Source organism: Astyanax mexicanus, chromosome 13 (assembly GCF_023375975.1).
Source record: "Astyanax mexicanus isolate ESR-SI-001 chromosome 13, AstMex3_surface, whole genome shotgun sequence".
Classification (NCBI taxonomy): domain Eukaryota; kingdom Metazoa; phylum Chordata; class Actinopteri; order Characiformes; family Acestrorhamphidae; genus Astyanax; species Astyanax mexicanus.
Window position 1 is genome coordinate 40,330,693 of NC_064420.1, and position 22,595 is coordinate 40,353,287.

Genomic DNA, 22,595 nt, shown 5'->3' on the forward strand with positions numbered 1-22,595 from the left:
ACGTCTTATCAGTGAGCGGAGGTGCTGAGAAAGGGAACAGACAGATACGCAGAAGGCAGATGTAATCAGTCCTATTATACACCGTGTGCAGGTGAGGAGAGATAAGAGCTGCTTCAGAGCTGCAGCTATAATGCATGTGTGGATACATTCCCTCAACACGTGGCCCCAGATTGGCTCTCAGAGCTTTAGATATTATCAGGCGTGTTTGGTGTGATACGAGAAATGACCTTAAAAATCATTATATTTTCAATTAGTGAAAAAAAAAACATGAATAATATATATTGTCACAGTAATGATAATTTCTGGGACAATACACTCTGCAAAGAGATTATTACTAGTATTACTATTATTATACGTCACTTAACATTACAGGTTAAACCAGGTGAGCTTTAACTGATCCAGGAAAATTCTAAAACCTAAAACTTTTAAGATCTCAACTCTACTTTCTTCATAATGAGTAATTATTGTTACTTTTTACAGTATTCATGCAATTGTACATTTGTTTTAATGTAATATGATGCTGCTAATAACTGCTAGTAATAGACTGTTTCCGGTAATTTTGGAGAATTTCTATTGGTCCATTCATGCAAAAAATTGACAAAGTGTGAGAGACAGTGTGTTAGTTCAAATTATGTAGTAAACTAAAAAACAACAAAACTGGAGATACTTGTTTGTCATTGGACAGCAGTGATATACTGCACCCCAATTTTATTGTAATTTTTCTATCACTGATAAATTAATCCTAGGTGAAGTGCTAAAATGTTTAATTGTTAAAAATATTAGGGAATGGAATATTTGTAATGTCTGAATAATCTACATAAATAATCAAATAAAGTAAAACAACAAGCAAACAACACTTTAAAATTTGAGGTCACATCCAGATACCGTACAAGCAGTCCATATTGTATTTATTGAGACAGGCCTGTTTATTAAATGCTAAGGGTTATGTACTATTTGGTAACTACATCCAATGAAAGGCCAACTGAAAAAGTTATACCAGTTACTACCAGTGGTTCTGTGGCATTAAAGACATTAAAGAGTTTAACATCATAAAGCACTGATTTACTAAAATCAGTAGTTGTTAGATCATAACTATAAATAATAAAAAGCTTTTTATGAGTAGAGCATTGGAGATGGTTGTAAAGAGCTTTTGAAATTAAAACAAGATTATAAAACCACTATGTTTACAGTATATTAATGTTATTTGATTTTTTTTTAATATTCATTCTTTACATTAATATGTAAAGACCTTCTGCACAAATAAGAATCATTTTAATGTTTTGCTCAGTATTGTACATTCACTGTAGACAAAAAATCTTTTTTTAGCTATTTTTTTTTTTATTTAACTCATTTGGGAGCATTTGTATTTGTTCATGATACAAGACAGCTACAGAACAAATGCCATATTCATACTATGTTACTATATAAGCACACTTATTTCTTTATCATCAAAACATTCTAGAAAATGCTACAATAATACTCCAGTATAACAATAAGAGTTTATTCAATATTCAAGAGTATTAAAAACATGGTCTACAACAGATTACTGTGTTATACAACGTTATAACAATGTTATTATACAGCACTATATAAATCTTATACTTTCTATCATATAACTAACTTTAGGTGTTTGTGTAGGAGTAACACTTTATAAATCACTAACTGAAGTAAAAACATTAATCTAAGCATCAGCAACATGCATGCAGAAAACTCCCTTCGTATTCTGGTTTGTATTAACGCTGATTAAAGTTTTAATGTGTGATCTGTAGCTGAGTCATAGCTGAATAAAGCTGTGTGTCTTACCTGAGGAGCTGCAGAGGAGTCTGACTGAGCTCTGTCTCACAGACTGGAGCAGTGAAGAGTCTCTGCTCAGACAGAACACACCGCTATCACCCCCTGCTGGAGCTGCCCAGCATTCCCACAGTTCACACTGGATCAGTTATGTATTTAGGCCCTCACTACACCCTGCTTTATAGATTTATAGTGCAGGGTTCTGCATAGTGTCAGATAGAGAAACCAGAGAGCTCCTCATACACATTAATCCTTAACCAACAGCTAACAAACTGTAGACAAACTCTGGGGTCAAAGTTCGAACTACAATTAGATAAAAATGTAAAGAAAAAAAAACCCACTAAGATAAGATTAGAGGGATACTGACAAACTGGCTTGACTTTCACGATCAAAAAAATACATTTTTGACTTATAAGACAAAATATGGAGCAGGGGTTGGACAATATATCAATATAATAATATATTGTATGGTTTTCTTTGCAATACATTATCAATTTTTCTATTTAATATAGGTGCTCTATATTAATATGACTTACTAAAGTTACTGCTTCATTACTCCACATGGTGGCACTAATCAAATGAATAGGTCGAACCTGCAGTAAAGAATATTGGTTGTTAAATTTTGTGAAACTGACATCAATAAACGCATAATTCCTGGTATTTGCAAATATCACAGAATCACAGTATTGTGATATTGTGATAATATTGTATTGTGAAATGCCCTGTGATTCCCACATCTAATATGGACATAAACTAAATTATAATCATTATGTTGACCTCAATACTGCTAATTGTGTTTACTTAGCAAAAAGTGTGTAATAACTTTAAAGATCTAAAATGATGACTGTTTAAAAACAGTGGTTTTATTTTATTTATTGTTATTTAAAACAGTGTAAATGCCTTGTATACAATATAAGAATTATTTGACTATTACATTAAAGGTATAAATGGTCCTAAAATGGCAATATTTTCGTGTATCACAATAATTTCTGGGACAATGTATTATGTCAGGCCTATGGCTGTTTACAACCAAATCAAACCAAAATTGGCAGATGCCTCTATATTTAAAACCTTAAATTCAAACATGTCTCAAAAATTAACTTTAAGAACATGATAGCGGTTCCAAATGGTCGTGTGGATTAAGGTGCTGTCACTATGATCTGAGAGTTGCCAGTTCAAATCCTGGATCAGGCTGCTCTCCATCAGCAGCCGGAGTCCGAGAGAGCCCAATTGGCCTACATCTATCTGGGTGGGCCGATGGCATCTCATTTCCACATTCCTACATCACTCGCAGGGTTCTTTAGCCCCCACAGCACATAACAAAATCCATGGGAAACGGTACTACTTTCTTTACTGTGACTTTTTGCATGTCAGTGACCACTGTCTCAACTTTTAAGCATGCACGGTCACTTTAGCCTGATATTTGATCAGAGATGTTAAAAATGATAGCAAGTTCATATTTTACAACTGTAACTCTGTCAGGTCTGAGCAATAAAACAATATATCCAGGCTGTCATTCTGGAGAACAATCTGCACTCTCTCGCTCAGTCGTCCTTCCTATTGGTTCCCAAAGGGCTGAAGTGGCAAGTGTGTTTTAGTGCTGATGGTTCAGGAAGGTTAAGGAAGGAGTGAGAGCCTGAGGCGTGGAAACCGATACCATACACTCATACACTCCCCTGCCCCTGAGCTTCACACCTGTCCAGTCTCAGCACTAACCAGCTCTGCTTTATTCATTTACATTCATATCACACACACACACACATACTGCTTACAGGAAGCAATTAGCAGCAATGAGACATTCAGAACCAGAGGTAGGTCTGATTCTACGTCTCTTATACCTCTACATATCATCACTGTCCAATAAAAACAATACTTTGAATACACAAACTGTCCCTTAAACTGCCTCAACATTTCTTGATGAATAGACCAACAGAAATTCTCTAAATTGACCTGAAATAAACTCTGATCACAAGCCATCACACCAAACTGAACTGTTGAATTTTTGCACCAGGAGTGCAGGCATAAAGTTATTCAAAAGCAGTGTGTAAGACTGGTGGAGGAGAACATGCCAAGATGCATAAAAGCCAGGGTTATTCCACCAGATATTGATTTCTGATTACTTAAAGCTTTATGACTATGAACTTGTTTTCTTTGCATTATTTGAGGTCTGAAATCTCTGCATCTTTTTTGTTATTTCAGCCGTTTCTTATGTTCTGCAAATAAATGCTCTAAACGACAATATATTTATTTGGAATTTGGGAGAAATTATGTCTGTAATTTACAGAATAAAAAACAATGTTCATTTTACTCAAACATAAACCTATAAATAGTAAAATCAGAGAAACTGATTCAGAAACTGAAGTGGTCTGTATATGTTTTTCATTGGACAGGGACGATGAATACTCAGGTTGTTGATGAGTAGAAAATATATTTATTATGTGTATTATGTGAAGCATGTAAACAACGGAATCATTTCTACTGAATGCGACTCAGGGACCCACATGCACTTCAGTAGATCATGGTTATTTCTGGAAAGACTCAGAAAGCAGAGGGACCTGACCTGACACATATCTGGTGTTCTACATCCATACACATAGCAGAAGCTTTAGACAAGCATAATAGAACAATGTGGAAAATGATAAACCTTGGTTAGAGTTGTTTTGCTATATAATGCTGAGTGTTCTGTTTGAAATGGTGCGATAACAAGCTAAATGTGCACGTTTTTTTTATAACTAACTGAAATGTAATAGAAATCTAGAAACAATGGTGTCATGAAAGCTAAATAAATATGCACTGATCTGCAGCACATGCTTCTACATTGAATGCAGGAGTGATTTTACTTGTTTGTTTGCATGGACGATTATAGCCAGATGCTGTGGGTCATTATGATCATTACATATTGTCTGTATCTTTTTTCAGGAAATGCTTTCTTTTGGATTATAAAGCATTGCTTAGGACGTTTTTTACAGCAGCACTATATGGTCCGGTTAAAACGGACTCTGTTTAGTGTGGTTCAGTTCAGTAATGTCACTCAGATGCGGATCAAATCAACCAGACAGAGACCTGCTAGTGGAGGTGGTCTTGGTCCGGTCCTAAACAAACTCTGGAGCGGTTTGCTTGTGGTAAGAACACGAGCTGAGCTAAACTGATGATAAGGCGCCGTTTAATCTGATATTTTAGCCAAAAAACGCTAATTACCACAACTATGAGCAAACGCTGTCTCTGCTGCTCCATGCTGTTTACACTTGCCGTGTGGGCTGTGTTCACTGCTCGCAGCCGTGCCACTTAGTTTACTATGTGCACTGCACGTCCTATAAAAAAACTGTTTTTGAAAGTGCAACGTTTCAGAGTTTATATTTAGTTTAATGCAGCCCTCAAACAAGTTCTGAATGATATTAAAATAAAAAAATGTCTTTAGAATTAGATCACCATTTTTGAATATTGGTTTGAAAACTGAATTTCTATCTTAATAAATATGGATACTGAATTATTGTCCAGCCTTACTATTGCCACAGATAGCAATCTTCTAAACAGTGTAACTGGAAATCTGTTGGCAAGGCATACATTTGCCAAAACAGTGCTTCTTTAAGGGTTGTAAAGGACTTTTAAATACTGTAACTGAACATCCAAATCCATATACAACATATTTACTGCCCTGAAATGAACACCATTATTCCTCATCTACACATTTTTTCTCCCACACTCACCATTATTGCTCATCTACACATTTTTTCTCCCACCTTTACACCATTATCTGCTGCTGCTGTTAATGAAGCCACGCTAATGAATCTCTCACTAATGAGGCTCCAACAGCAGCAGGAAACTATAAAGAGAAAGATGAAACAATACTGTAAAGGTTATGCAGTAAAACAACTGCACACTGCTCTGACTGTCACCCTGAATCCAACCCAGCAGCTGCTGAACACCATAAAAACAACAAGCAGGAGGAACATCTAACTCACAGATATTCAGAACACAGGTGGAAACGGTTCCACCAGCAAAATAAACATGTTCAGCATTGCTACACATGAGCACTTTCCAAATATCCACATCATTCTTCCCTCTCAGTGCTGAAGAGCACGCTTTCTTCTTTCTCCCTGACCCCTCTTTAAACTCAGCTCACCATGTGCTCGCTCAGAAAAACAAACACGCCATAAATTACCAGACTGAAAACTAAATAAGTGCTGAATCTTAATGGCAGCTGACCATAAAAAAATAACCTCAGTTTGAGGTCATGGGTAAAGTACGGCCAGAGACAGCCTGAAAGAGTTTTATAAGCAAAACGAATTGGGAAGTAAGAAACAGCTTCGATGATGGAATGCAGTTAAGATGACATGTCTAAGCATCACTGTACCTACCAGTCTCACAGCCCAGAGTTCTATTTGCAGCCTTTCTGTTCTGTCCAGCTCTAAAAACACTAAAAACACATCTTCAATATTAGGAGTTAAGGGACAGTGTGATATTTCACAAACAAAGAAACAATAAACATTCCCAGCAAATGCAATCAATGAATAAAATTTTTTTTTAAATGAATACCACACTTTTACTCTGCAGCAGGCTGCAATAAATACCTGGTATAATCAACAATGTCAATTTTGTGCTGGGCATTATACAACGTTAATTTCTGACCGCACAATCTGATTGGTTGAGAAGTGTTCTAGCCGTGATGATATTTGTGATAACATCACAACCTTCTCACGCAAGACTTCTCACACTATCACTACAGAGTAACGGCGTATATACACAGTTCAGTTTTGAATCATCACCTCCAGCAGCACCAGCAGCAGTGTTAGCTTAGCACAGGCTAGCGCTCAGCCGTGGCACGCTGGCCCGCAGCGCTGGCTCGTCTTTTGTGGCAAAAAGGGGGGAAAAAAAGCTCGGCTAATGCCGTCTGACACCAGCCAGGCTAGGCTAAGCTAAGTTAATGCTGAGCTGAAGCAAGCTACGCTAACATAACCACAGTCCAGCCGGCTAGCTAACCAACACTTATTACCCAGCAAAACAAGCAGAAATGCTCAGAAAATGTGCAGCGTTCACCTGAAGACGACTCAGAGCTCAGAGCTATGGAGCTTAAACACTCTCCCCTTGCTCCATCCTGCCTAAAATTAATACTGTAGCTTGAAGAATAATATTAATTAAATATAAATAAATAAATTTTTAATCAATGCCTTAATTTAAAGTCTTAGTGTTTTATATTATATGTACTTTTAACAGTACAGTAACTCACAAACCTATATTAAAGTCAAGTCATGCAAAAAAAAAAAATAATAATAAAATAATAAAAATACTGTGAAGCCATCAGAATCTCGAGAAATACCGTGATATACATTTTACATTTTTGGTCATACTGCCCAGCACTATTTCAATTATATAAAACATGAAAAAATAAAATGTTAGTGTTGACTAATTGTTCATTTGTTACATCACCACATCACACAAAGTGCTGAGGACAGAAACGCAGAGGGACAGAAGCGCATTGGGTTATGGGTAATGCGCTGCTCACTCACACAGTTTACACTTAGCTTGGTCTGTGACTCCAAAAGATCCCAAACACAAAAGATTACACATTTACTCACTAAATATCAGTACTTTCCACATTTATACATCTTCACAGCATTTGAATCCCACATTCAGCTTTCACTTTCATTTTACAACAATGGAGAGAATGGAAGAAACAGTTCCAGGTTTGGACACCCAGGGCCAAATGACACATTTTGTCATTTGTTTAAGCATAAAGAAGTCAGTATTTTCTTCCTTACATCTTATGATCATTTTATACAATTATCTGATACCAATTTTGTCTTAAATGAAGAAACCATTTATCCCAGTCTCTGAACAGGGATTCCATATAATTGTGAACTGCAGCAAATAAAAGTGGGTACTACTTTAAAATAAGACTACCTTTATAAAGGAGGAAGGGCAACAATGACCTGTTGTTTGCCAAATACTGGACCCACAGCCATCTATACTTTTGCCCTTTCTACGTATGTGTTATAACTGATTATTAATGATTTTTAAGGCATTTACAACCTAATTAGTAACTATTAATAAACTAATTTTAAACCATTTATAAACCCTTTATAAAGGTAGTCTAATTTTAAAGTGGTACCTAAAAGTGCGCTTACATATAACCCATATATCATTTTTACAGGTCTGAAATACAGACCCATGATTTCTCAGCAAGATCATTGTCTTGGATGGAGACGATAATCTATATTTAATGTCCGGTGACCATTCTGAGCATTCTGACTGACAGGTCTGTTCCCTCTGAGCACTATAAACAGCCAGTCTGCTTCTGCATCATGTCACTGTCAGTGTCACTGCTGGGGGAAATTCAATCCTTTAACCTTCAGTTATTGTCCCTTTGAAAATATGCCTGTCCTTGCCGGGCCCTCCTCAGACGTTTATTAGCTGTGTGGTATGTACAGCGCTCTGCTGCTGATATGTGATAGCTGCTGTATTGTGTACGGCTGAATTCTTGGCTGTGAACTGAGATTCACTTACACTTGTTGTCCCGCGCCCTGCGGGCCCGCTCCCGCTCTCTGCGCTGACTCAGGAGCGACTCTGTGCCCGTCTCTGTGTCCAGACCATCCCGACTGCTTACTGCGTTGGCACTAAAGTGAACACACAGACACATACAGACACACTGAGTTCCCAGTGAAACCACATCAAAAGCTTTTACACAGTGTGCTTCACAAGACTGAGATATCTACCATATCTTAATAAGCCAAAGGAAAATAACTGGGAATCTCCCCGAGTAGTGCTCAATCACTATTGTTATACGTTTCATTATTACCTGTAGGCTTATCACTGTTAATAATAGAATGGAAAGATATTACAGGTGCTTTATGTTGGTCTTCAAAACAAAACTCGTTCTAGTTTATACTGTTTTGGTCCTTTTATGTGTTTGTTTGTTTAATACACACCACACGCTGGTTTCTAGTGGTTAGGTGCTTGTATGGGATTGACTGACCATCATACCAGTGTTCAGTACACCAAAAACACTGCTTTTTGTTGGTCTGGCGCTTGTATGGGGCTAATTGATAATCATACTACAGTTTAATATACAAACAAAACTGGTTATGTTGATCTGGTGCTAGAATGTGGCTGTTTGACCACTATAACAGTGTTCAATACATAACATATACTGGTTTATACTGGTTAGAGGCTTGTATGTGGCTAGTCAATCATATTACCAGTGTTCCAAAAACACAAAAAAACCCTGGTTGATGTTGGACTGGTGCTTGCCTGAGGCTGTTTAACCACTTTAACAGTGTTCAATACATAACAATTACTGGTTCATACTGGTTAGTTGATTGTATAGGTATGGCTGACCATCATACTTGTGTTTAATACACAAAAAATGCTGGTTTATAGTGGTTAGGTGCTTGTATAGAGCTGAATTACTCTCATACCAGTGTTTAATACACAAAATAACCCAGTGTATGTTGATCTAGCGCTTGTATGAGGCAGTTTGACCAACATACCCGTGTTTAATACACAGCAAATTTTGGTTTATATAGGTTAGATGCTTGTATAGGAATGACTGACCATCATACCTATGTTTACTACACAATAAATACTGGTTTATAGTGATTAAGTACTTGTATGGGACTGATTGTCCATATACCTGTGTTCAAAACACTAGAAAGATTTATTTTGGTCTATTGCTTGCATATAGGCTTACTGACCACTATACCGATGTTTAATACACAACAAATACTGGTCTATACTGGTTAGGTGCTTGTATGGGGCTGATCAACCAGCATACCAGTGTTTAATACACAAAACATGCTTTATATTGGTTTGGAGCTTGTGTGATGCTTACCTGTGTTTAATAGACAACAAGTACTGGTTTATGTTGGACTAATGCTGGTATGAGGATGGCTGATCATAACATCAATGTTAAATACATAACCAATACTGGTTTATGTTGGACTAGTGTTGGGACTGTCATCATTTTTATGTTTAATACACAATAAAACACTCTTGTGCTGGCATGGGGCTGGTTGACTCATCTTGGAAATATTCTTTTATTTTATCAGAAAATCACAAACTGAATAAGACACTAATTTTTCACAATTATAACATCGCGTGTTATGAATGTGTATGAATAATGGTAATATAAAATTACTCAGTTATCCATTTTTAGAGTTTAAATCCTCCTTTAGTCTCCTTAAATGCAAAATTGGACAATAATTATCAGTTATTGGGACCAGGGCACTGATGCATTTGTAAGTCACAGTCAGGGTCAGTGAGACACGCACTGGGTCTCAGCCTGCACAAAGTTTAACTGGGACATGAGAAAAGGATGAGCAGGGCTGCAGTACAACATGCAGGTGATTTGTGTGTGTGTGTGTGTGTATCAGTGTGTGTGGTGTGCCTTGGAGCTGGTTATTCTATCAGAGTGGGTGGAATGCTGTTGCCGCGGGGAAGAGAGAAACCTGAGGCTGGTGAGAACTTCATCTCCGAGTCTCTGTAAAAACTCACACAGAGAGCGATAAACTGAGTGAGCTTATATAAACTGCACTAAATCAAGAGGCCAGAGGTCATCAAGAGGAACATGGCTGATGTAATGCTGTAATTTACCATTTAATATCTAAGTTTTCAGTTTTAATATTCATCTGAAACTGGTGCACTTATATAAAGGGTTACTCCATTCAGGCAGATAAAAACAATATGCTCCAGAAATCAGACAGACATCTGATAGTTATGCTGAATTTGAAATTAGGTTGACATCACCCAGTGTTGCACAGATGTTAAATTTTGGTTGGACATCAAAGTCAATCAAAAAACATTAGACAATTTTTACTTAAAACTATGTCTTAAAAATAACAATATAAAAAATATAATTTAGCATTGATGTTAGCATTATAAAGCTATAAAATGATAAACATTGAGTTCTGGTCATCATAATTTCCATCAAAATGACACTAATGAATGTTCAGTAATTAAAACCATAAACTACAGCATATTTAACCGTCTAACTGGGGACATGTTATAACTAAACATCCTGTGTTACCACAACTAAACATCCTTATTTTACCTCAATATGATTTTTCATAATAATGGCATTTATCATTTGGAACACCATGAAATAAAACAAACAGCATATAAACGTATAATATTAGGATTTGACATTATGAAGTTTCAGATGCTGATCTTTGGTCACTATACCTAAAAATAAATTATTGTACTTTATGTCAATATGATGCTTGCATGTGCTGTTTGGGAGACATTTGATTTTGGTTTCTTAACCCTTTAAGACCTGAATTTAAGAATGCTGTTTTCTGTCTGTAATGCACAGAAAACTTTAATACAGAAGACTCTAATATTCTACTATAAAATCTATAAATCAAATGAATCCAATTGACTTAAATATTTAGTAGGGTTTTATTGTATTTCCATTGCATTAGAAGCCTGTGTGAAAAAAATGTAATATTTTAAATTTAGCTTTTTATTTCACAAACCATCCCTAAACAATAAAATGTTTTTCAAAAGTGTTCTAAATCACATTAAATTAGTAAAGATACGTAAAGCTGTTCCTTCCCCTCAATGTCTCCCTCTATTACTGTTTTTTTTTCAGTGTTTTTGCAGTGGATGGGTCCAAGCTACTGTTTCATAACAGGTTTATAAACTTGTTTATTAGCTGGTTCATGGTCTATTCTGATAAACAGCAGCTTTAAAATAGTGTAATGTGCAACAAAAAGTTTTAAAATAAAGAAAATATATGTTAACATTATGAAGTTTAGCAGACAAATGGGTCACCATATCTTACCATTAAATGTTATTATGTTAAATTAATAAGATGTTGGCACATGACATTGGAAAGATTGCACGGATTTTAACATTATGTTTAATGTATAGCAGAATTTTGGTGCACATACCTCACAACTACATATTCTTATCTGACATCCAAATGATGTTGGCATGTCATGTTTGTAAGACGTTGGATTTTGGTCATCTCACATTACTAAACATCTACTAAAATTTAAAGCACTTGCCTTTGACTTTGGGAATTAGACATTGTGCTGTAATTAAATGTTGGTCACATGAACAAAAGTCAAACAGAAAAATACATCTACAGGTGTTGGTTGCCACACACCTGGTTGTCCACAGATCACTAGGGGAAAGTGAGTGATATGAGTGAAAAATAATCTGTCTCTCTGAACACATTCTCAATCTTCTCACCATGACTCATAGTCGCTCCATCACACTGAGCCGGGCTTATGTCTCTCTCTGGTGGATAGAAGTTGTCATTTCACCCTATTGTGCTTAAACACCTTGACTGGATTCACTGGATATAATAAATGTATCTCTAAATATAAATGTAAGCTATGATCCAATATTTCAATATTCAATATTTTCAGATTACATTACTGCTATTATGTATTACATTAACCTATTTACTCTCTAATCCTCAGCCCAAAAACTGGGAGGAAACTGGAACGAAATCATATTGATTTTCGACAAACTGAGCAGAATGAGCAGCACAAAGCCTGCTCTATATTAGCCTGCAACATAATCCACCCTGCGCGCTTTCTTTAATGCTCATTGCTCATACTGTGCATGCACTGTGTTCATGCCTTTGTGTCTCCAAAGCTTCTGAGCACCATGAAGGTAGAGGGGGGGCACAGCAGGCAGGCAGGGAGGGAGGGAGGGATGCAGGCAGGCAGGGATGGATGGAAGGGGGACAGGCGGCTCGATTGGAAGATTAAGGCAGCTGTAGCACCCTGCTGAGTCCTCAGGGTAATGGAGATGGGTGCTTTTAATGTCCGCTAATCCGGCTTAGCCACTCAGGGACAGCCAAACACCTATTCTCCTCATCCCTCCAAATTTATTCACCAGCACCAATGAATAATACACACCACAAAGAGGAGCGAGCCAGAGATAACATTTGGTTATTTACTGATGCTTACTGTGTGGTTTTGTAATGGAAATAAGGGAGATTTACTGTGGGGGGAAACGCACAACTGGGAATCCTTGGAATTAATCTCCAGGAAAATTGGCCAATAGCTTTTTGGAGCGAAGACGAAAGAACAAAAAAATAAAAAAAGATGGGGAAAAGGGAGGTGGAGGCGATCTGAGGGCGGCCATAGTGAACCGTGCCACTAGATGGCAGTGAATGCTGCGTTTAAAAACAGGGTCTGAGAAAGTTCTAAGAAAAGCGCTAACTGCCCCACAGAGGGCAAAACGAGCCGGAAAGTTAAACTCAGCATAAAGAGATGAGACATTGAGACAGTGGGATTTAAAGGGCCTGTATCCTATTTTTTGTTACAGTATTTAATTAGTTTCCCTGCGGTCCACTCATGACATTTAGCAAAACAGGTCATTATTCATTTTTCACTCCACTATTTCCCAGCCTTTTTCTTCACCACAATAACAAAACAACACTGAACAGGCTGTTTTACTATTGTGGATTTAGTATTGAAGAATGGAAAACTGCATTTTTCTTAACACAGATTAAATCAATCCAGCATAAGCAAAAACAGAGCTGTAAAACAGACTTAAAACTATGTAAAATAATCTTCACTTATTATTTTCACGCTCCCAAAATTTAAATAAACCCAGCTTACTAAAGAAAGCCCTGGTCAAAGCTGGCAAAATGGTTTAAAAAAAGCATTAGTGGATTCACTAAGGACACAAATAAAATGGTGTTGTTAATACTAGAGAGCAGTGCATTACTTCCAGCCTCCACACACTTCAGTTTCTGAATGGGTTTCTCTGATTTTGCTATTTAAGGGTATACTTTTAAGTAAAATGAACATCGCTGTTTTATTCTATAAACTACGGACAACATTTCTCCCAAATTCCAAATAAAAATATTGTCATTTAGAGCATTTACAGCAATGGCTGAAATAACAAAAAAGATGCAGATCTTTCAGACCTCAAATAATGCAAAGAAAACAAGTTCATTTTCATAAAATTTTAAGTTTTAATCAATATTTAATGGAATAGCCCTGTTTTTTAATCACAGTTTTCATGCATCTTGGCATGTTCTCCTCCACCAGTCTTACACACTGCTTTTGGATAACTTTATGACACTCACTTCTGGTGCACAAATTCAAGCAGTTCAGCTTGATTTGATGGTTTGTGATCATCCATCTTCCTCTTGATTATATTCTAAAGGTTTTCAACTTGGTAAAATCAAAGAAACTCTTAATTTTTAACAGGTCTCGTATTTTCTTCCAGAGCTGTAGGCCCTTTTTTTTAACAGATTGCATAAAGCTAGCACGGATGCCAGAGCGACATCCACACACACACAGACGCATATACGGATGCACACAAAGCTGAACGACATCAACAGCCCTACAGCATTGTTATCTGAATTAACTTTGCATTTATTCAAGCTGAAAGAGAATGCTTAATGTCTGTGTGTGGTGCTAAAATCAAAGCTTTACCCTGAAACAAACAGGCTTCGTCGCTTTGAAGCAGTGATGTAACATCAGCTCCGATTCACTGCTGCTTTCTTCAGAGCTAATGGAATATGGCCCGAGTGCTGCCTGCATCCGAACACAATGGGAAGACTTCACTGCTCTTATCACCCTCACAATGTTTACATTACCGCCACTATTTCTGGACCTGGCCTGAGGACTCCTGGATTCCGCAGACAGTTACATACATAGATGATATTGTGAGTGCATTTGGGCAGATGAGCATGCAAGAACTGGCGCAAACACACACATACAGAGTCTAACACACACAGACACACACACAGACTCATGTGGCGGTAGCATGGCTCTGTCGCTCAGAAGCCCCTGAGATAAGAGCAGCGTTTGAGCTCTGATTCACACACATGGCTCCCAGCCGGACCATAACTAGATCTCGCCTCCAGCTGGCCAGCAGACATCTGCTACTGCAGGGGCTACTGCGGTCAGAGGTTCAGAGAGGACAGAGCTAACGCATCAAAAAGCAGCTGATAGTCAGTGTGTGGATGTGCCTCTGGCTATATGGAGATATCCTAACAACATGGGCTTGGCCGAGCTTTATTAAAAAAAAAAATGCAACCTTCACAGGACTTTTATAACATAAGCATGAAGTGGTTATAAATAGCTTACCACAGTAATAAAGCACTGATGCCAGTCAGTCTGTATGAAAAGCTGATTGTATGAAGTCACATTGGTTGTTTAGCTTGTTCAGCTTGATCATACTTGTATAAACCAGCTAAAGTCTGAAAGTTTAAGCTGACCAGGATGTTTTTTTTCTTTTCAGCTTTTATAGGATGATAGTGTTGTTGATACTGGAGAGCAGCACATCACATCACAGCCAGAATCCTTTAGTTATAGGAATATGGGCTACTTTAAAAAGGGCTCATGACCACTGCCTTTCCTGTGCCACTGTCCAAAGAAAAGGGAGCTCAATCTCAGCAAGTGACAGAGAAAAAAATAAAAAGTCAAGCATCCAAACTAGGCTAAAAACGAATGCTAACTTCTGTTATTAACTGCTATTTCTGTCTCCAATGTCCACTGCTATAAAAATAGAATGAATGCCCTGACATACTATACCTGTTTTACACAAATTAAAATTGGTCTATAACATGTTCATGAAGTTCTTTTCTCACATAAAGAGATCTCACCAGCTCTGTTCTCGCTAGTTTCAGTCCCTTTCTGAAAGAGCCATTTAAGGGCTCTGTCACTCTGTCAACCTATTGCTAGCCACTGTGCCTTTACCACACGTTACCACACAAAAATGCTTAACTGTGATAAAAGAAAACTCATTATTTGAAAGTACGTACATCTCGCTCATCTGCTTTCCCCACAGTACAGTAGTTATAGATCCCTCAGTCAGACGATGCACGGTAAAACCCAGCAGATCCAAATGGTGAATCTACAACTGATCTAGTGGGTGGAGCTCTGGTGGGGGTTTACAGATTTTCCAATTGTGACACATCAGAATAAGAGAGCCATCCAAACAGCTCAAAGAAGCAAATAATTCCTTTTCTTAAACTTTTTCGGCTGATTCACAGAAAACGGATTGATGTTTTTTGTTTTTTTGAGCTTGGAGTGTTCATAGGGGCAGTCGAGACCCAAGTGCAAATACAAAATCATGTAAAAAATATGTTTTGCATATATGTTCACTTTAACTGAAGCAGAGTAGGGTTAAATAAACACCAGCGAGGAAAATAATGGATAATTTTATAACTGGAACAACACGAAAAAGACAAAACCAGGGAAGCGAGTGGAGAAAAGACTAAAATCGAAGCCTTTAATCACTTCAGCTTGCTAACAAACCATCACATATTCGATAAGACTTGGTTGTTACCGTGTTAAAGCTACGCTTAAAACTCCTTTCTAACCTACAGATCTGATTCCTGTCTGTTCTGTTTTTTGTTTTGTTACATGTTGTAGGTGTGCACACACCAACACACATTCCCTGCATGTTTAAAATACTAAGAAAAGGAAGTTATTTTGTGTATGCTATTGTGTATGCTAACAGGTAAGCAAAGTGTAGCTTCTGAGCTCAGCTGGCTGTGTGCTGCATTATTAGAAGTGTATATTGTATTTGTGTAATATATGTAGAGTTATTTTGCCACTGGGAAGCACGTGTTTGGATTCTGACGCTACATTCGGCCAGCGTTATTACTTCACCCTCACATCAACTTAATGCAACTTGAGCCGTTCTGCCATCACAGCCCTTAATGATGGTAAGGAATGAGTCATGGTGAGAGCACACATGTACTGTATAACATGTAACACACTGAACAGATCAGACAAGAACACGATGGGAGGAAACTAAGAGGGAAAAGGGTACAAAATGATAACTACATTATGAATAAGAATAAAATAGATTTAAAAGGTACAGATATCAAACTTTAGATTTAAACTAATCTATTAATAATAATATGTGTCTAAATGTGCTTTACTTAACATTGCTATATGAATAACATCATGTTCTAAAACAAAATAAAATCCACAGATCAGCATAAATTCTCAACATCTATCTCACTCGAATTGCCACATCTCCACCCCTTATAAACTCACTATGCATCCTGCAGTTTCTGTCACATACTTTAGGATTCACATACAGGGGTTGGACAATGAAACTGAAACACCTGGTTTTAGACCACAATAATTTATTGTCCCGACGGACAGTTCTGGTGGAAACAGAAGCGTTGAGGTGTACATTGAATTCTGCCGTGATTTGAGCAGCCGTGGTTTTATGTTTTTTGAATACAATCCGGGTTAGCACCCCAACATCCCTTTCAGACAGCTTCCTCTTGCATCCACAGTTAATCCTTTTGGATGTGGTTCATCCTTCCTGGTGGTATGCTGACATTATACCGACAGGATACTGTGGTTTTTGATACTTGATACAAAACTATGCTCTTACCCTGCTAACTGAACCTTCACACTCTGCTCTTACTGGTGCAATGTGCAATTAATGAAGATTGGCCACCAGGCTGGTCCAATTTAGCCATGAAACCTCCCACACTAAAATGACAAGGGTTTCAGTTTCATTGTCCAACCCCTGTATATCCAAATATCTATTTGTAAACAGCAATTTATAAATCTGGAAATTCGTCGATTAAAGTATCAGTCCGTATTATTTTGTTTCTAAACTGAAAGCAAAAGCATTTCTGAGTGTAGAAAAGACAAAATATTGTGTTTAATGATATCAGTGTGCTGGAATAACCATCCCTGCTAAGTCTAATATATTTATTCTAAAAACTGGGGTGTTGGGTCGCTTTTTGCAGGAGTTCTTCTGGCCACGTCACACGTTTTTATGTACTTACGTCACATGTACAGCCTCTAAAAGAGGATTCGTTTTGGTTTTACTGAACGCGAGCGGTTGGTGGAGCATTGGAGACTTCAGAAGAGGAAACAGAACTGAGAGCTCAGTAGCTCATTCACCCATAGTAAAAACAAACAAAGGAGTGAAGTTTCTGACTGAGCGCTCTCTCTCTCTCTGACTGAACATAACCTGGAATCGAAATCATTCGCTCTGGAAAAAGAAAATGATTCTTCAACATGCTCTGTGCAATGACCCATTCTCACCAGAGAGAATACATCTCAAAAATTACATACATAAGATTTAAATATAACTTCAAAATATCTTCAGCAGCTTATGTGTGCAATTACATATTTCTAATTGATCATATAAAATTACATATTTTTCAGAAACAAAAATCGCACAATATTAAAACATTTGGCCAAAGTCTGAATCTTGAATAGAAAGCACAAATTGTTCAAAGGTTTCATTTATTTTTCCCATTGAATAAACAGTATTTTGCTGTGATGGCCCAGGCAATATCAAAACCATGCAGAGGGCTTTTAATTTGAAGTAAGGGTGTAAACACAACAGCTGGCCTCCAACAAAGATGGAGGAAAGATTTGGCTGCACTTGCTAACACCAAACAAATGTGTAATGCTGCAGGTCTTGACTGGGCCATGATGCTATCTAACTGTTTTTCTGAGCTGGATTACTCACAGAGTATATAACTATAAAAATAACTATACACATAACTATAAAAAGCACTCTATCTACATGGCAATATGACCTAAAATTAATAAGTTATTGTTTGGTATTATTTATTCAGACTTATGACTTGTTTTAAGTAACACTGAAAGTGCTTTTTTGCTTCCAGATATGAGTAGTAATTTATCCACGTATCCCTGAAATGATTCTGTGTAATTTATCTCTGTATTACAAACTCCAATAAATAAATAAGACCACAGTAGCTAAAATATGCAATCTCAGAGGCTCAAAAGCTCATTTTCCAAGACTTCACTAATATATCCAGAACATTTTAGCATTTTCCAGGAGGAAACTTGAAAAACAGTCCATAAATCTCCAGGTTCTCCAGATTTCCAAGCACATGTGGAAACACTGTCCACTCTTATTTTTCTAATTACAGTTTTTCTCAATTGGTTTGGCTCATTTCTTGAAACTGAGATGACATTCCTATAACTAAAAGGTAAATTGGCCAAACAGACTTACAGTTCTTCACAACACTTCAGATAACCAGCAAAATGTCATATGTCTCCCAAAACGTTCATTCTTGCTTCAAAATGAAGTCTTTCTCCCATATAAATAGTCAGTACCATAAAAATGGCATAGATCCTTCTCAATTGCTTTGGCACATTTTCATTAATTTTGTCCATCTGTCAAAATAAACTGGACGGTGCAGCAAAACTACATGGATCCTCATCACTGCTCATATCGCTCCAAAAACAGTTTACCCATGTGTCAAAACTGATTTCCTTTCTCACACAAATCATCAGTGCCCCCAAAATGCATTGTCCCTTTGGCATTGTGTAAGTACTGCAAGTCAAAATGCTTAGATGTTTTGTCTTTATGGCAGAGGTCTAACTAAAGGAATACAATGTTCACACCACACACACTGCACTCTTTCTGCTGAGGAAATTGTAACTATTTTTATTTACAAGTACATCTTTACACATTACTGTAGGTAGAAAGAAAAGAAAATACTAAGGAAAATGTATCAAATATACTATGTATACAAATTACAAAAACCTGCAAAAACAAAACAAAATACATTACAGTAGGTAAAAAAATAGTCAAGCATCACAAATGCAATACAGTAACATTCTGACTACTCTGTGTCACTCCCCTCTCTCCATCACCTTCCTGGCCATCCATCCGCTGCAGTCTGTTTGGCCATAAATTCTCATCAACATTGCATCTGATATGTTCTTTAGCAATGCACTGTGGGAAGAATGCCTGAGCCATCCTCTACACTGATCGCCACAGGACTATATAATCATTATATCATCACAGGACTATATTATCGTTATATAATCACAGGACTAGCATCAAAGAACTAGCACCAGGCCAAGATGTATACAGTGGATAGAAAAAGTCTACACACCCCTGTTCAAATGGTAGGTTTTTGTGATGTAAAAAAAATTACAATAAGACAAATAATTTCTACCTATAATGTGACCTATAACCTGTACAATGAAATTGAAAAACAAACAGAAATCTTTCAGGGAGGTGAAGTAAAAATAAACAACTGAGATATTGAGGTTGCATAAGTGTGCACACCCTTTTATAACTAGGGGTGTTGCTGTGTTCAAATTTAACCAATAACCTTCAAACTCACTTTAAATTGGAGTCAGCACACACCTGTCAACAATTAAAGTGCCTCTGATCAACTCCAAATAAAGTTTAACTGTTCTAGTAGGCTTGTCCTGATATTTTTGTAGCCACATCTTTCAGCACAAGCCATGGTCCACAAAGAGATGCCAGAGCATCAGAGGTATCTCATTATTCATAGATATCAGTCAAGTGAAGGCTACAAAAGTCATTAAATATACCATGGAACACTTTGAAGACTGTCATCATCAAGTGGAGAAAACATGGCACAAAAAGACATTACCAAGAACAAGACATTTGACAAAAATTGATGATAAGACAAGAGGAAAATTGGTCTAGGAGGCTGCCAAGAGGCCGACAGCAGCACTGAAGGAGCTGCAAGAATTTCTGGCAAGTACTGGCTGTGTAGTACATGTGACAACAATCTGCCGACTTCTTCATATGTCTGTGCAAAACAAACATCCAGAAAACATCTAAGCTCTACTTAATTTTCCAAAAATTCATCTGATATCTACCAAACGCATGTGGGAAAATGTGTTATGGTTTAATGAAACCAAGGTTAAACGTTTTGGACATAATTCCAAAAGGTATATTAGGCGCAAAAGCAACACTGCTCGTCACCAAAAGATAGGCATACCTACAGTGAAGCATGGTGGTGGCAGCATCATACTTTGGGGCTGTTTTTCTTCAGCTGGAACTGGGGCTTTATTCAGGGTGGACGGAATTTTGAACAGTTCCAAATACCAGTCAGTATTGGCAAAAACCTTCGGCCTCTGGTAGAAAACTGAAGATGAAAAGGAACTTCATCTTTCAGCACAACAATGACACAAAGGACACATCTAAATCAACAAAAGAATGGCTTCAGCGGTATAAGATTAAGGCTTTGGAATGGCCCAGCCTGAATCCAGACCTGAATCCCATTGAACATCTGTGGGGTAATCTGAAGAGGGCTGGGCACAGGAGATGCCCTCACATTTTGTCAGATTTTGAGCAGTTATGCAAAGAAGAGTGGGCAAATTTTGCCACATCAAGATGTGTCACGCTGATCACGTGTCACTGTGTCACGGTTCCTACCCAAAAAGACTGAGTGCTGTAATAGATGCAAAAGATGTTGCAACAAAGTATTAGTTATATGTATTTAACCAGGTGATTTTTGTTTTATATTTTTTCGCTGTAAAGATTTATGTTTGTTTTTCAATTGCATTGTACAGGTTATAGGTCACATTAAATGTGAAAAAAGTTATGAAATTATTTGTCTTGCTTTAATTTTTTTACAACACAACAACCTGGCATTTGAACAGGGGTGTGTAGACTTTTTATATCCACTGTATATAGAGCAATGCCAGCATTCAAAATAAAAGACAACAAACTGATGGATTGGTCACCAGTAATGTGGGACACTCATTTTCGTCAAAACCTGCTTTCACCTGTTACCTACTCACCTGATTGTAATGAATTTATGAAATGTTCCAAAATATGTGTTCTGTATTGTATTACAATTTCTTAATTCATTTTGAGAATTGAGCAGACTATTCTGCAGATGATGACTTATATGATGAAATTGTGCTGACATGTTTTGAAGAGAACAACCATTACACTGAGAACTAACCAATTAAGATAGATCAACAAGATGCATTCTTTTGGAAAATGTACTAAATGTAGGAAGATTGTGTTAAGTGTAGGCTACTTGTACAAAACCATTTGCAAAGATGTACTAAGTGCTTGAGACATGTACAAAGTATTTGAAATGTGATGAAAGCAATGAGAAATGCCATTCTGTTATGAGAAACTGCAAGTTAGTTTGGGAATTTGTCCATGTTATTTTGAGAATGTCATCTCAGTTTCAAGAAATGAGCCAAACCAATGGAGAAAAACTGTATTACAGAATTATGGAATATTTGTACAGCTGTTTAAAAGTGTATTTATATATACATTCATACAGTGAAGTCATGGTCCACAGAATGCATACACAGAGCACAGCTGGGAGGAAGAAGCTGTTAGTGTGTGATGTCTTCATTTCCTCTGACACAGAGCATTCCACCCAGATGTGGAGACATAATTATGATGCTATGTACAGAATGTGTGAAGGAGTGATGACAACTGATTTACCATAGGGAACTGTTTAATGAGTTAAATAGATACTAGATGGACAAAAGTATTGGGACACCTGCTCATTGTTTCTTCTCAAAGCAATGGTATTTTAAAAGAGATTTTTTAGTCTCTACTGTCCATACAAGACTTTCTATCATAGAGCAGAACATTATTTCTGTGAGGATTTGATTGCATGAAGAGACTAAAGTTTTAGTGAGATCACTAACACTACCCAACCTCATCCATACATTTCCTAACTCATTCCCTTCCAAAAGAATTGAAATGGAGCAGGTTTATACACCTCTGGCTGGCATTAGGTATAGCACCAATAGGATAGATAGATAGATAGATAGATAGATAGATAGATAGATAGATAGATAGATAGATAGATAGATAGATAGATAGATAGATAGATAGATAGATAGATAGATAGATAGATAGATAGATAGATAGATAGATAGATAGATAGATAGATAGATAGATAGATAGATAGATAGATAGATAGATAGATAGATAGATCTAGTGTCTAATCCACTAATTCCAGAAAAGACACTAACACACCACACCACCCAAATACTTAGATATGAATTCTATCAGTTCGGTATTAAGAAGCAGTAAAGTCACTCTGCTGAACTACTGCTTTATACAGGTTTCTT

General features: G+C 37.1%; 1 protein-coding gene across 1 annotated transcript in view; it reads right to left on the reverse strand.

Moving 5' to 3' along the window:
* The window catches only part of dvl1a (dishevelled segment polarity protein 1a), a 68,953-nt gene that overhangs the window by 20,910 nt on the left and 25,448 nt on the right, over positions 1-22,595 (reverse strand). The window contains exon 4 of the mRNA XM_022676966.2: positions 8,296-8,405. Coding sequence (XP_022532687.2) covers positions 8,296-8,405 — 110 coding nt within the window. The remainder of the gene's footprint in view (positions 1-8,295; positions 8,406-22,595) is intronic.